Source organism: Corvus cornix, chromosome Z (genome assembly GCF_000738735.6).
Source record: "Corvus cornix cornix isolate S_Up_H32 chromosome Z, ASM73873v5, whole genome shotgun sequence".
Lineage (NCBI taxonomy): Eukaryota > Metazoa > Chordata > Aves > Passeriformes > Corvidae > Corvus > Corvus cornix.
In genome coordinates, this window is record NC_046357.1 from 58,375,764 (window position 1) to 58,392,374 (window position 16,611).

Here is a 16,611-nt window from a genome sequence, read left to right on the forward strand (position 1 = left end):
GCCAGATGTTCAGGGGCTTATATTCTGTGAATTTTATTTTATTTTGATGAGACTTTGGGTGAAAGGTTATTACTTTCCTCCTAAGATATAGTTGATGTCTATTTATTTAGTTCATGTCTGTGTGGTTTTGTGCTTAAATGTGCTGACATATGACAAGTGTGAATGCTCAAAAAATTCAGCAGAGATTGACAGAGAAGTTTTTAAAGCATTCACATATATGGAAAGGAAAGCAAGTATGCAGGTACCATGAATTTCATGCCTCCAGGCTGCCTGGAAATGCCCTAATACCACCCATCTGGTAGCTGGTTGCAGGTTTGTTATATACTAGATTATCAAGGGACATATTTTATCTTTGTTACTCTTATTTCCCAGAAAATTTTCAGTCACAGAATAACCAGGTTCACATTTCTTGGAAGAATCACTAAACCTCACAAAATTTGTATGGTTCAGGAATTCTTCAGATTTTTTGTAGGATCAGCATCTGAGGTTTTGCTGATCCAAAGATAGGGAAGCACTGTCTAGCTATTTTCCAGGGTGTCCTCCTGATGAGCAATAGAAACTGAGAGTCTAGCACTGAGACATCCTGAACTTTCTTTTTAATGAGTACATTGTGGAAAAGTATAATCAGATTTTTCTCCCTGTGAAGTGATTCTTCTCTGTGAAGTGATTGAATTCAAAATCAGAATATATGACAGTGATCTGAGATTACCACAGTTTATATAATAGAAGTGTCCCTGTTTTAAAAATCTAGAAAGTTGAAAGGTGAAGGTGAGGATTAGGGATACACCACCTGCTCCCATACCTGAGTGCTTAACATTCCAAACAGAAAACCGAATACAGCTATATATTATTAGGAAGTGTTTGTTTTGCTACTGTAAATAATGCTCTGATTTTTTTTTTTTAGTGCACTTTGTGTACATTCATCTGGAGTATTTACATTTTATGGCAGAGTGAAACAAGCCAGATATATGTTTTGCGTGGTCTTATAAATTACTTTCTGGATACTATTATGTATCTTCTTCAATTCTTGATCTTAGCTGTTTTTGAGGATTTTGAGGGCAGCTTTCGGGAGAGAGATCAATTCACTGCAGTGTACCACTTGGATTTCAAAATTACTAAAATCAGGTTGCAGTTAAGAAGTCCTTTGCTTTAAAACCGTTAGCTCAGTACTCTCAGAAGTTTTCCTTGAATGCAAATAGTATTTCCTGCTGCTTTAATTAAAGGGTTTCCTCATGATTTTTATTAATGAATTTCAACTCGGCTCCTTGACACATGATGTAGTGCTTTACTGAATGTAATTACCAAAGAATAGGTGTTTCCAACAGCAAGTACTGTGCTTATTCAGTTCTGATAACCTAGAATCATAATTAATGGAATAGATCAAAAAATAGCTTAGAATTGCAGTCTTCTCATGCTGTACTTGACTAATCTGTGTGGAGTTAATTCATTTTAATAGCTGCCATTTAAAATGTTGTAAAAGCCACCACTGCACTATTGCACTTAGCAACTGCTGGCCTGTTTTCTTTTCTCTTGCTTCCATTGTCTTTCTCACGATTTCTGTTGCTCATCTAAAATAAGCTGCACACCTCTTGAAGGAAAAGGTTTGCTACAAGTTCAGATGCACCCGTCTGGAGTTGCCAAAGGCAGGATTGCAATTATATGAATAGATACATTAGCAAGTACTTTTGTGGCCAGATAAATGTTTCTGTTGACATAAGTTCACCTTGTCGACCCCTGTACTACACTGGCAATCCTACCATCAGTGTTTCTATGGCCAAAGCCAAAAGCTGCACAGAGCATAACAGCACTATCAAGTACAGCTGTGCATCATGGGGAATGGGTGCTAGGATGAATCTCTGAGTATTTTAAGGGATTTGGATGACTAGACGGTTTTCATTTGTTTTCAGCTGAAGCCTAGCTTTCATGTTGTCAGGTTTGGTGGGAATTTATTTTCTAAATTAAAAATTAAATGGTTTAAACTGGATAAGCCATTTCTTAGAATTTAAGCAGTCAAACAGATAAAGTCTGTCTTTACTTCTTTCTTTTTTAATGGTAAAGATACTTTGTATAGTACATACGGAAAATAAAATCTCATTAAAATCTTAATAGTCAATTTTTAAAGGAGAATTTATTTTAACCCAGGCAATTGGTATTTTGTGGATTTTAAATAATATGGTACTTAGATGACTACAAAAAATAAGACTTTCTTGAGTGCTTGGTTTGTTCTCCTGCTATTTTTGTAGTATTAGAAGAAGCATGCTATGCTGTGAAGATAGTCATGATATTTTACTCTCTTTAGCACAAAAATCACTTAAAATTTATTGTAAATAATGAAAAATCCCCACTCTACTTGCCATGCACTTCATCTAGCAAAAGTATCTTAGCCTGTGAGGAAAGAAATTAAGAAAATCTGCAATAAATGGATGGTGATTTCATTGATTTTGCATTTTTTCTTTTGTGATTGTCATTGTTGTCAGAATAACAACTACCATACTTCTAGCAGAAACTCTTATTTTACCTCATCCAACAGATCAAAAGACCCAATATAATATCAATCAAGTACAGTCTTACCTTCTCTCATAACTGTTTTGCTTGAAAAAAATGTGCCAAGGTGGCATAAGTTATAGTGGACTAAAGCTATTATTTCTGACATTTATTCTACTTAGTTTCAATATCCCCATAAAAAGAACAAATACAAAAACAAACACAAAAACAAAACAAAAACCCAAAGAAACAAACAAAAACCCCCCAAAACAACGACCTCCAATAGAAAATAGAGAATGTCATAAAGTCAGATGCATAACATGACTGTGACTACTTCATTTAGAATAGTTGACTTTTCTGAATTTCTACATGGTAGGTCATGAAATTTTCAGGTAAAAGAAACATGAAATGAAAACAAAGGGAAGGAAGGATAGATGGAAATAAATAAAGAAAAGAAACAGAAGAAGGCTGTGGAAATTTTAGAATTCACATGTCTCTCTTACCCTGAAGTTTCTGAAAGGACTTGATCTAGGAAGAAGGTTTAGAATTAAATGTGAGCTGCATGGGAATGAGACAAGAGTGAAAGCTGTGTTGAAATAAAATTTGTCTGAGTTCCTATATTTGTCTCAGTCCAAAGATGTTAAGTGAAAGAAATCCGGGTTTGCAAAGTCAAAGATAATCCCTAACGAAATAAAACAAAATGAAAACAGGTCACTGATCTTAGTCTCTCTAAACTTGGCAGAATTGCCATGTTGTTCTTTACTTAAAAAATGGAGATTTTTAAGCAGGGAGTAAATATTAAAAAAGAAAAAAAAAAAAAAAAAAAAAGAAGAGATAAATGTAATTATAGTTTATTAGTAAAATAATGGGGTTATTTCTTTATTGTCTGATAGGATATAAAGTACTGTCACAATTTATCATATCAAACATGGTTCTTTCCTTCCATTCAATTTATTTAATTATTTGAAATGCTTCAAAATTACTTGAGAAAATAATTTTTCTTTTTAAAGTTATTTATAGATTTTTAGCAAGTAATTCTCTGCAGCTCATTGATAATGAAAGCTAGCTTTTTACAACTTTTAAAGTAAAACTGTTTTAGATGTAGTCTGGCTTTTCTTGTCTTTCACTGACAAGATCATTTCAATCCATCTGTTATAACTTTCTTTTGACCCTGAAGGCGGAGGCATATTTTTCATTACTCAGTTGCTTCCAGGAACCTTACAAGATTAACCTTCATTACTGGTAAACACTTTTTTAAGTGCCCCCCTTCTGCCCGTGCCATTCCTTTATGCTTCCCTTCAGCAGGATTTCCCAAAGCAACCAATGCAGCAGAGAAAATGCACTGTTATCTTGTGGGCACTCTGACCCAGTATTTGGTTTTAAAGCCTGCCACATTGGTAAGAATGATGTGTTTGCTTTGGGTTACTCTGATATCGCCCTTAGTGCAAGTCAAGCTGAGGTGAAACCAAATCCAGATATTAGGGCATCCAAGACAAATAATATTGTTTCAGAGGTTTATGAGACAGAAGTGACAGAAAATAAATAAATCTTAGATGCCCCAAGAACTAACAAGAAGCCTTCCTTTTTCATCCTTGTATTTAGCTGATACTTATATAACCATATGGTCATGAGTTTAATCCTCATGCAAATTTGATGCCCTCAGGTGTCAAGTAATGTTTTCCTGAGGGGTAAATCAGAAGCTTTACCTTACATGTGTTCACACCTGTACCTCCTTGGATTTTCCTGGGAATCTGTTCAGTTTAAAATACTTTTTTCTCTTATTCCTAACCACCCCCAGGACAGCTTAACTCTGTTGGGAAGAAGCTAGACCTTTCCGCTTCTCTCCAACTTTATTAGCTTACATTCCTGGGTTTGAATAAGCCAATGTCCTTTGGACATGGTCAGGTGAGATTATAGCTGACCAGACGTTAAGCATTCAGCTAAGATCTGATCAAGTGTCTGGTAAGCCCTAAACAGACTGTGACCCATTCTGAAGCACAGTGCCTGTTTCTGCTAGGTTGGCCTATATTCACAACTAAAAGTGAAATATTTTCTTGTTGTGAACATTTTATTCTCTGAAAAACTTTTAAATTTGTAATCACACTTTATGCTTTCACAGAATTGTCATTAATATCATCAGATACTAATTGGCAACTCTGAAATATACTTTTTAAAATTATGTTTGCCCTTGATTAGCTATAAAATGCCCATAGACATTTAGACTAAAAGTATTTCAAAAGGGCAAGATATTGTTATTTGGGTGCCCATCATTATTGAATTTACATTTTACAGAGAACGCCTAATCTCATTTAGCACACCCAATGCCAAGAGATTAAAATTCTAGGAGATGTCTTGAGCAATGATGTCTTACCCTGTCTTCTTAAGGAGAGAATCCAGACAGAAACAAACAGACTTGCTGTGTGCAAGATGGAACAAACAATGACTTTAAATTAGCACCTGGAATTCTTCTTTCCAGTCAGTGTAGAAGCTTCCTTTTGGAAAGGCAGTCAGTGAAATCCATGATCTTGAGCCCTTGAAGGGGTGCTAACAAGTTCACTACATGGTATAGCTTCAGATGGGAGGAAAAGAGTGTCTGGTGATGGCTGCTTGATTCCCAAACAAGCAGGATAAATCTTGTGAGTCTTGGGAGTTCAAATGACCAACAGATTTGTGGGGAAGCAGTGGTGAACTTCTTTAACATGCATCCATTCCAGGATGTTTAGGTGACATTACCTGCTTACTTGTCTCTTTTAACACCTATGCTGCTGCACATGAATTGCTGTGATGTGCTAACCACTTTATCATTTTATTACAGTTTATTACATCATAAATTTTTATATCTTCTTAACGATCCTACAAGAAGCTTAATTGTTTATAGGAACATCCTAATTAACTAGAGTTCACTAGGTTAAGCAGAACACAAATTGAAACAGCTCTAAGTGAAACAAACCCTACTACTTCATTCCACATAGTTTCATAAGGTTAAAATGGGATTTGACTGCAAGAATAAAAAATTCATACTGCTTTCAGATGTTTAAATGATAATACCATGGGTAACTTTACCTCAGCTTTCTGTTTTGCAAATGGGAAATTGAACAGGAAAGCTTTTTTTACCTTCTAGGAGGAATTTCATTTTGAGCTATAGCATTATGAGGACACTTGCCCCAGATTAATTTAGCAGACAATAGTGTTACTCAATTATCCCATTTCCATCTGGATTTCAGAAAGAGAAAAGATGATACAAGAAATGTATAACATGAGTCTCAGAGACTTTTCTAATTGTATTCTAATTGATTACAGTCAATTTTTCCAAAGTATTTTTAACAGGACCTTTGTGAAATGATCAGAGTACCTGGATTGGGATGGGTAAAACTGATGTGTATGAATGGTAGAGCTATTTTTATGAACCGGCCTTCCCGGGGTCTGAACATCTTCAGCTATCAGCAACCTTAGAACAGCAGGTTTTCCTGGAAAAACTGATGTGGTTTAGCACATGTGGGAGAGCATATCATAGGCTTGAACCAGAGTTACACCCTAAATTGAAACACCACCGTTGTCTTGGCTTGCCTTTGTGAAATACATCTATGACACAGGACTCCATTCGAACAGGATGATATTAGCAGGTGGGCAGTGCCTATGGTATTTGCATTACAGTTTTCAAGGCTGCACAAAAGATGGAATAAGTTGCCTGAGAAGTGATGGAATTCCCCCCCTTTAAACATCAAAGATACGTCTTGGCAGAGCCAAAGATAACTAAAGCCCTGCTTTCATCAGAATACTGCACCGGACAATCTGTAGAAATCCCCTCCCACTTAGAATTTCTGTAAAACTGTGAATCACAGTTAATGGAATTGAGGTATATTAGGATTAAGATGGAAATCCTCCAAATCCAGACTACAGTCCAGGACTCCCAAATGTGCTTGTGTCTGACTATGTACAGTATGTCAACCAAATGGTGTTAGGATGATTAAGATACATATTAAAGCCCATCTTACTGTTATTAAAGGAGAGAATACTTTTAAGAAGATGTTAATGGCTAATAGGAAGGGAACATTTAGCTTTGGAGACAAGAGACAGGAAAGGTTGAGATGAATGACTAATCAAAGTAATAGAAACAGAATATTTATTTAGTGTCTTCCATTATAGATTGTAGGTTTCAACAATGACACCATTAATCTATGTGTCAAGGACCAGCAAAAGTGGACCTGTCCAACCAAAATGTCTGAGCCAGCAGTCAAAGGCAGTGAGAACGCTCTTCATGCCTGCACCAAGAGCACAGTTCCTTGAGGTCATGGTAGACTGAATGAGATGCTGGTAACTGTGTCCATTAACAATCTCGGGCATAGCAAGGGAATATAGTCAGGTTAAGGGTCCATCCACAGGCTTCAATCAGAAGCAAAAGAAGGTGCGGCCAAAGATGGGATTGAAGACCAGGCTGTAACACGGGTCTGAGGGTAATTAGAAGTCAGAACTGCAGCCAGACACATCTACAATGTAGTTTAGGAGGGAAGTGAAGGTCCAGGCCTCAGCTTTAGTAGGGGTTTTGGACCCCTAGACTCAGAATCCAGGCTGGTGGGCAGAACTGGTGCATTGAGGACTGTGACACCACGGGCTCCATATGGGATCCATAGCTGCTCTCTGTAGCTGAGGAGACTGCTGATACCAACACACACAAAAGCAGCTGTGTGCTGGAATGCTCAGATGATTAATCTACATGTGTTTCTCCATCACTAATCATCAGATTAATCAGCTGAAGTCCTCTTTTACATAGGCATCCATACACACTCTGACAGAGAGAACTACAAGGTCCAAAGCCCACAGAAGAGACTGTCTCATCTTCCCTACTCTGGTCCCAGTAGTCAGGTGTCTTCATTGCTGCAGTATGCCTATGCAGGAAGTTTCTAGCCCAGAAATTTTTCTGAGAACTTGGGATGAAGGTTCTTTACAGCATGTTCCTTTAAACAAATTTGTTGTGAACAAGAAGGGGGCAGAAAAAGCCTACCATTTTATTTTTGTTATTAATTTAGATGGCCAGTTCTGGATCAAAGACATATTTTTGAGGTACCACTGCATAAACTTAGATCTAACCTAAATTTCTGGGAGAAACAACTTGGGGCTCTTTTTTTCTTTTTTTTTTCAATCTTTTTTTTTGCAATGTTTTCTACTATCAAAGAAAAATGTTTTTCTATAGAAAGAAAACATAAATGAAGACACCTGTTCGGTTTGCAGGAGTTGACCAGGGAGGCTGTTTTCCTGACAGGCCAAAAGCAACTAGCATAGGGTCCCTTTAAAAAAAAATCAGGATTCTTTTTATATTGACCCCCCCAAACCCCCCCCCCCCCAACCCCCATTTCATGTGAGCATTGGCAGAAACTCTGACAAGCAGTTCTTCATATTTTATTATGTTCTTGTCTGGCAGAATCTCTGTCAGGCAAAAACCTTGTCAGCGGAAAACCTGTCGTAGGATCAGAGGAGACAAAAACAGGTGTCACAGAGGCAGTCAAAACTGAAGGAAAAAAAAGATTAGGCTAAAGAGAGAAAGGCAGACAATTACATTAATGCCATTGCTTTTATCTTATAGATGTGTGTTATTATCTCGGGGTGCTGAGTGCGCAATTGCCTCAAAGAAAAGTAGACAGGAGACAAGGGGAAACTTGATAGTTATTAACTGAAGAGGCAGTGTGTCAAAGCTGGATGGGGTTCAAAGTTTTGTAAAGGGATAAAAAAATTGCAGACAGCAAGCAATGTCTGTGAACAAACTGTGGTTCTGCTTTTGGCTACATAAACCTGGTAGCATTCTAGATGTTTTAACTTGGAATCAGATCACAGACAGAAAAATTAATGAAAGTTTTCATTCAGTCGTCTTTAATAACATTTATTTTGTGTACATGCAACTGAAGTGCTGGGGGGGGTTTTGTTAGAGCATGAGGCATGGTGAGGCATGAAAACATGTATCAGTTTAGTAGCTGTGTTGTTTGGGTTTGAAACACCTATTATCAACACATGTTTAATTTTAAAATGCTATTAAGAATCCTTTTACTAAGTGTGAACATCTGTACATGCAAGCTGTAAATAAGCAGATCACATATGTGTCCCTCTGTCAGAGACTCAATGCATTTGGCAAATGGTTTCCATTATTAGTTTTTAAATACAATAAAAGGCATAACAAAAAAAATGGTTTTACCTATGAATCAGAATTTCTCTACTTACTCTCCTTCCATGATCTTTTGTCTTAGTGAACATTTGTCTTCTATATGGAAGAAATTGTGAAAGCGATGAAGAGAGAAGTGAAAAAGAGATTACCAAAGGATGCTATGTTGTAGCTGAAATTTGTACTCAGACTGATTCAGGATGTTCACCCACTCATATATATGTTCATGTCCCCCACTCTATTGTTCCAGGGATGAATGGGATAATTTCCTGCACCACGAAAATATTTGAGTTCTTCAGTAGATACTGACAATTTTTCTTGTCCTGAGTCAGCTTCTAAGCATGATGTTTTTGAGGAGCAATTTTTTCCGCCTTCAAAATGCACCACGTTACACCATGTGGGAGGTGGTATTAAACCTGCATACTGAGGCAGATTAGCTTAGACCACCTCTTAGGATTGTAGTAACTGGTGCCTCCAGCACTTTAATCATTACTAAGGATTTGTTACTTTTTTTCCTGTGGTTGATGAAAAACAAGAAAATCTTGAACTCTGAAAATATAATGCTGTTCACATTCACCTCTAAAATCAAGAGTAAACTACAGTGCTCAACATTGCCATTTATAATACTGTATCTGTTTCACCACAGTCAACACACTATTTTTGCAACAGTATTACGGAATCATTTTATGTTGGTATTATATACTTAATCTGTCTTTTAATTTTAGTTTCTTTTGCTGCAAAAAGTGGCCCAGTTATTTGGATTTTAAAAATGTCTGGAAAGCTCTTTGTTATTGTCTAGACAAAGACTACTTTTTTTTTTTTTAATCTTCCTGTTCTTGAACAAATCTAGTAATCTAGAAAGAAGATGATATTTGTAAAGTTTTGTGTCATCATTTGTATGTGTGTATTCCCCTTTGGCAAGTTGGGAAACTGGCTAGAGAGTATGCCAGAAAGTCCAGAATGCTTATATTGGAGAGCCCAAACACTGAAATGGAACGAAATCCATAATTCCCTATTGCAACCTATAGACTCTTCTCTGTGATGTTCTGAGATACAGAGCCAGGCAAATCAGCTGAAAGAAAGGGTTTCACTAGCCCTTTTCATCCCTCTCAGGGTAATAAAATATTTATCTAGGATCAGGAAATTAGCAAGAGGTAAGTGTATTTACAACTCCAATTGCATTAAAACTAGGATATTTAAAATTCTTTTCTATTCAGCAAAGGCAAAATGTCATGCTTTTATTGTAGCTATTCAAAAAATAATATGAGACCTCTAAAGTACAAAATTCATCACTGCATATTTGTACTTCTTTTACTTAGCCAAAATGGAATCTGCTCAGACACATGGCTTTTAATTTGGTTGACCTTTTTCACTGCACATTGGGAAGGAAGGGGTCTAAGGGCAATGAGTAAATTTGCAGAGCTGAGCCTGTGAACTGGGCACAGTATAGATGAAATGAAAAATCCCTTCTTTGTTTTCTGTATTTTGATAAATTGAAGAAGAAGTTGTCCATTATTTTAATGTATCCTTTGTATTTAATTTCATTTGAATTACACAGTCTCAAAACTCCAGTAAAATATAAATAAAGTACATTTCCCCTCCTTACTTTACTACATTAAAAAAAACAACAAACCACAAATTACAAATAGAACATAAAAGTTTGTTCATTGATTTATTGCAAAGATGTCCAAAGTTTTTTTTGCTGAAATCTTGCATAATAAGAATACTGCAGGCTGTAATGTAAACATTGACATTGAAACAATTTCAAAGCTCTTTTCACATTTCAGATTATACTGAGCAGAATCTCTCTAAAATCTGGGGGATTTTATTTACTATTCAAGAAGGTGAAGATTGAATAAGCCAACATGGGGAGGTTCCAGATTTACATTAGGAAACATTTCTGTACTGGGAGGGGTGGCCAAACCACAGACTTCCTAAAGAAGTGGTCAATGCCCCAAGACACTCCCTGTTCCAGAGGCATTTGGACAACCCCCTCAATATGGTTTAATTGATAATCACCCTGGAGTGCTCAGGCAGTTGGATTAGATAGTCATTTTAGGTCCCTTCCAGCTGAAATATTCTCACTTATTATGGTGCATACTTGATACTTCAGAGTTGGAAAAACACTGTTGAAAGGTTCCTAATTCCTGAACTAATTATCCAGTAAATAATTTTTCATTGTGTAAGGCAATCTTCTTTAATGTTCTCTATACAACCCTTTTTGGCCTCCCTTTTTTAATCAGTTTCAATTTCTGAAACAAGTACTTGAAACTGGGAATTCACCCCAGAAACATTACTTGACTGAGTGTTAGAGTAAAACACAAGGGTATTTTTAGGCCATGAAAATGTTGATTGCTCAGCAAATATGTGATTTTAAGATTTGTTAGATCTCTTCTTGCTGTATCAGAGAACACCTTTTCATGTATACTGAATTAACGAATATCAGACTGACTATCAGGGCAGTGCTAAGAGTTAAATTGCCCTGTTAAGAAAAGGTACCTTTCTTAGTTTAAGCACATAACCAATCCCATCAGTTTTGGAAAAGATTGTGCAGGTTACAATTAAAATGTCACAAGCATGTATGGGTGAACTTTTGATCCCACTGAAACTGTACAAAGTATGAGTAATACCTCATGCTGCACCAGTTAAGGACATTTAATGTGTGCTTTGCGATATTCAGTCAATGATAACTTGTTAATAAAGGCACATCAGTTTACATCATTTTTCAGGTATGATAGAGTATATTCGTTTGTATAGCGTATTTAATCTTGAAGCCTCCTAACCACTTATGAAATCATAAACTACTGCAGATACTCTTGAATGTATTCACTAGTAAAACAGGGCATTGTTCATTAGCATATATAAATTAAACCTATAGTTTAGAACAGAAAGTGATGAGGAATGCATTATCCACATGAAATTATGTGGACAATTCAGGACAGCAGAATACAACTCTTTACTCCGAGATTTGACAAGAATCAGAAATTTGTCAAGAAGGCTAAAGCTAATACTCTTTTCTTTACAGAAAACCAACAACGAGATAGGTCCTTCCTTATCTCTTACCTAAAAATGTGTCTGTCTATCAACATAAATGGCGTCTTGAATCCACCTAGAACACTGGCATTAGTTCACTAAGGGTACCAGAGGAGAAATGAGAAATACTACAAAAGTTTTCTCTGCTAGCTACATCCTTAGCAATCTCTTTTAAAGAAACAGGAAATTTTTATAAATGACAAATCAGAGTGAGGATTTTCATTCTTCTGACAATTTGAGGGGGTATAAATTGTAAATGTTCAGAAAGTTTCAGATTCTTACAGTACTGTTATTTCCCATATGAACACAACTGTGTTTCCTTTCTCTTCATTTACAACCCTTTTATTTTCATGTAGCATGAGGCTTGCCTTTAGCTTGCAAATATTCTTATGCACCCATGCAATAAGGTATGTTTTGTTGTGTTATAAATTCCACATTTTACTGCATATCCTGACTTGTACTTGGAAAAGATAAAATTCACTGCTTTTTTATTGTGTAATATGCATACTAAGGCCACAAATCAAAATTGAAGATAATATGATTGTCATTTGGAACGTTATTCCAATATCACACTAATTAGTATTTGTGTGTGTGTGTGTGTGTGTGTGTTGAGAAGCAGATGTCTATAGATAATGCTGCTAAAAAATAAATATTGCAGTTGAATGGAATAGCACAGGTTAGATTGCAAAAATTTCTATCAGCTGGTCAAAGAGTGTGCTTAGTTATTTAAAAAGATTTTATTTACTTTTCCTCTCTTCCATTCCACCTTAACCTTTCCAAAGCTATTATCCTCAGAGTGGTCACATTACATGAAGGGGGTATATGTCCACAGAGTTTTGTAATCTCCTTGTTATGGAAATTAAAAGCTATTAGATCTGTATTCTTAGCTAAAGATGTCTTATAGTCATTCTCACTTAGACCACAGTAGAATAATGATCTTAACATCTTCAGCATGACACATCTTCTTTTGATGGAAGAACTTGTTTTTCTTCACTGCAGGCATAGTATTTACCATTAAGAAGAGAGACACAAAAACAAATACCAGGTTATATTAGAAATACAATATGATTCAGTCATTAAAAAGCACTAAGTATTCAGAAAGCTTCTGTCCATGTCTTCATTCTGGTCTGAATTTGCATAAACTTGGACAAGCCAGTTAACATCTTTGGACCCTATTCTCATTCTGTATGACTGAAGTTGAAAAGCTCGGGGTGATCCGGATAATTTCAATAGTCTAGTAGAAGGTGTTCTTACTAATAATATTAACACTAATATTATTTAATTATTTAATAATATTTAATTTTATTATTTAATTATTATATAATTAATCTATTAACACCATTCCTATTGTGAGTAATGCTAGTATTTGAAAAAAAAACCAACTTTATTTTCTCCTGAATGGTTGCTCAGTCCCTCAGGCACACATATATACCTACCACCACATGTACAGCACAACCTGCATAATAACAATATCAAAGTTCTTGGCTTTTTTATCTGAGAACTTTTATGACACATCTATAATGGTAGTAGCAAAATAACCATCTTAGAAAAAGATCACACATAAAAGGGGGGGCGGGGGGAGGGGGAAGGCAGAACAATATTTAACCTGTTTAAGCTTCAATCAAATCTCATTCCTTGGACCTTGTAAAAAAATTAGTCTCACACCATGAAGCCTACATAGCTGAAGTACTTTGGAAGAGCTTTTGGAAGCAAAAATCCCACTCTTCACATTCTGCAGTATAAATGTCCTGTGGAGAGATGTAGGACTGAAGTCCCTAGGCTTGCCAATTTCTTATCTTGTTTGAATGTTAAATTAATATTTAAAGCTATTTATTCAAAGTTGACTTAGCCACTAGAATAGGAAAGATCAGACAAATTGGTTGCAAGAAATGAAGTATGAGGAAACCGGAACTCTTTGACAATGTAGTCCTTGGAGTGAACGTGTAGAATGAACCCAGCAAGTAAATGATAAGGGCCTTTGCGCTCTGGATGTAAGAAAGCAATTTATCAAGAGTACATTGTACTCTTGTACAGTACCTCTCTAGTGACTGTAAGAGAGGAAGAAACAAGTACAGGAGAAGTCCCTATAAGATTATTTTAAATGCTCAGAAGTTTTGTTTAAAAAAGCAGTGAGAAGCTTAGGTGCTGCAACATAGCTCATAAAATAGAAATAAAATTAAATTTAAACATTGATACTCAGTAAAATGCATGATGTCATATGCAATTCCATCTTTTTTAACTTCACAAGGGGATAAGATTTACCTTCATCCTGCAAAATTTCCCTATCTTTAAATTATTCATATCACAGTGATTAACATGGAATTCATAAAGCCAAGTGAAAAGAGCTAGCCAGCTCAAGTAGCAGTGAATTCATGATTAAATTTTTGGTAAATCAGGGGCCTTAGTTTTAACATGTTTAAAAGACTGAAGTTTGGGGAGTATCTGTTTCATTTTTTTCCTCTAGAGATTAAGTATCTAACCTTTAACGGTCCCATTCAATTTGGCATTGCTTCAGTCTTGGTCATTAGTTAATCATAAGTTTCTCTTGAACTATGAGTATTGTACCGTCTGAGTCTCACCTGAGAACCCTTCTGGCATAGCAATTAAAATTACTTGTGACCTTTGGAAACTAGGGTTGTTTTGGACTGCATCTGTAGAAAAGGATCCTTTAGTGATGACTGGTGTCCATCAGGAATCTGTACTGGCACCAGTACTGTTTAATATCTTCATCAATGACATAGTGAGGCCATCAGATATGCAGATGACACCAAGCTGAGTGGTGCAGTTGACATACCAGAAGGACAGGATGCCATACAGGGGGACATGGACAAGCTTGAGGAAGTGGACTCAGATCAACCTCATAAGGTTCATTCAACAAGGCCAAGTGCAAGGTGCTGCACCTGGATCAGGGCAATCCCAAGCATGAGTACACACTGGGAGATGAACTCATTGAGAGTAGCCCTTCAGAGAAGGACCGGGGGAACTTCAGTGGATGAAAAGCTGAACATGACTCAGCAATGTGCTGCATCAAAAGCAACATTGCCAGCAGGGTGTGGTTGATGATCCTGCTCTTCTGCTTCCTCTGGTGAAACCCCACCTGGAGCAGTGCGTCCAGCTCTGGGGTCCTCAGCAAAGTAAAGACATGCACCTGTTGGAGCAAGTCCAGAGGAGACCACCAAGGTGATCAGAGGGATGGAGCCCCTATCCTGTGAGGAAAGGTTGGGAGAGCTGGGATCCTTCAGCGTGGGAAGGAGTTGAAAAGAATCTTGGGCAGGGCTCTTTGGCAACCTTACTGTGGGCTTTCAGTACTGAAAGGGGGCCTACAAAAAGGCTGGGAAGGGACTTTTGACAAGGACATGTAATGATTGGACAAGGGTTTAAGCTAAAAAGAAGAGAGTAGATCTAGATAACAGACATAAAGGAGAAGTTTTGATGAAAATGTTGAAGCATTGGAGCAGGTTGCCCAATGAGGCTGTAGATGCCCCATCCATGAAAATATTCAAGATCAGTTTGGATGAGGCTTTGAGCAACCTGATCTAGTCGAAGATGTCCCTGCCCATGGCAGGGGGCTGAACTAGATGGCCTTTAAAGGTCCCTTCCAAAACAGACTATTCTGTGATTCTACATTTCTATGAATCATCCAGGTGATATTTCTCTGGAAAATAAGTGTATCTGCCAAATGTGATGTGATTACATGACTCTTTGGAGTTGTTTTCTTGACTTTTCTTTGCTCTTTCCTTATACTTGACCTCTTTTCTTTCAGCCTTGGACAAACTTAGTACTCAGCACCTCTACCACCCAACCCAAGTGGAGATTGTGCAGTCCAATGTTGTGTTTGACATCAGCAGCCTGATGCTCTACGGTACTCAGGCTGTGCCTGTGAGACTGAAGATACTGCTTGACAGACTCTTCAGTGTACTGAAGCAAGAGGAGGTGTTGCATATTTTACATGGCTTAGGCTGGACACTTCGAGACTATGTTCGAGGCTACATTCTTCAGGTAGGAAATAAAGAAAAGCATGTTTTCAAACTGAGTTAACTGATATTTTTGCTGCTGATGTATGGATGTAGTGATGGCACACCCAAAGAGGTAGAAGGATATGAAGTGAATTTAGTCTGGCATGTTGAAGCCTAATGATGGTGCTTGCAAAATAAAATATTCAATTTCTCCTAAGCTAAAAAAATACAGGTGCCTTCATACCATAGTATTTATTTGTACTTGCTTATGTTTATTATAGGAAATGCCTTAAATACTGCAAATATTGAGGTTAGCTACCTGCAAGCATGGTCTGGCCATCAAAGGCAGCTGGCAAGTTTTCAAGGGCTACTGTTTGACTTGAGAAACTAAGATGCAAGTCAGCAGCTCCGTCATCTTTTCTTTCCTTCTTTAGAAAGATATCTAAAAGGTATAGATGAAATGGGAGTTGTGATCATGGTTATATTGGAAAGTACCCCTACAGTGTGATGTATAAACAGGAAACCCTTTTTATAAGGCCATTTTTGAAAAGTAGCTTTAAATAAAGTGTTGAATGCAGGTTAGTTGAAACAGGCAAACAAACAAAAGAAAAATAGCAAAATGGGCAGGCTTGCTTTAGGAGTATGGTCATATATATATATATATATATATATATATAGTTGCTTATCTGAAAAATTTCATAATCTATTGAGTTCCCAAGTGACTTTTTACATTTTGTAAGACTATTTCTGATTAATAACCTAAGATTATATACTTTTGAATTCTCTTAATTGCTACTGACTTTGTGGGAGCTCTGCATCATCTAGAATTCACCCAGTTATTGAAGTGGACATGCCTAAAAAACTTTGAAAATTTTAGTTGCTGATTTATTGCTTTACTTTCTTAGGCAATGGTCGCATGCTTAGAACTTTATTGAAAATATGGCATTTATACCTGCTCTGAGAAATTCTGACTCTATTTCTTAATTC

At 36.7% G+C, this 16,611-nt stretch overlaps 1 protein-coding gene across 14 annotated transcripts in view; it reads left to right on the forward strand.

Moving 5' to 3' along the window:
* The window catches only part of BNC2 (basonuclin 2), a 349,580-nt gene that overhangs the window by 212,998 nt on the left and 119,971 nt on the right, over nt 1-16,611 (forward strand). For all 14 annotated transcript variants that reach the window (XM_039567529.1, XM_010392978.3, XM_019281976.2 and 11 more), the window contains one exon: nt 15,432-15,667. In XM_039567529.1, coding sequence (XP_039423463.1) covers nt 15,432-15,667 — 236 coding nt within the window. The remainder of the gene's footprint in view (nt 1-15,431; nt 15,668-16,611) is intronic.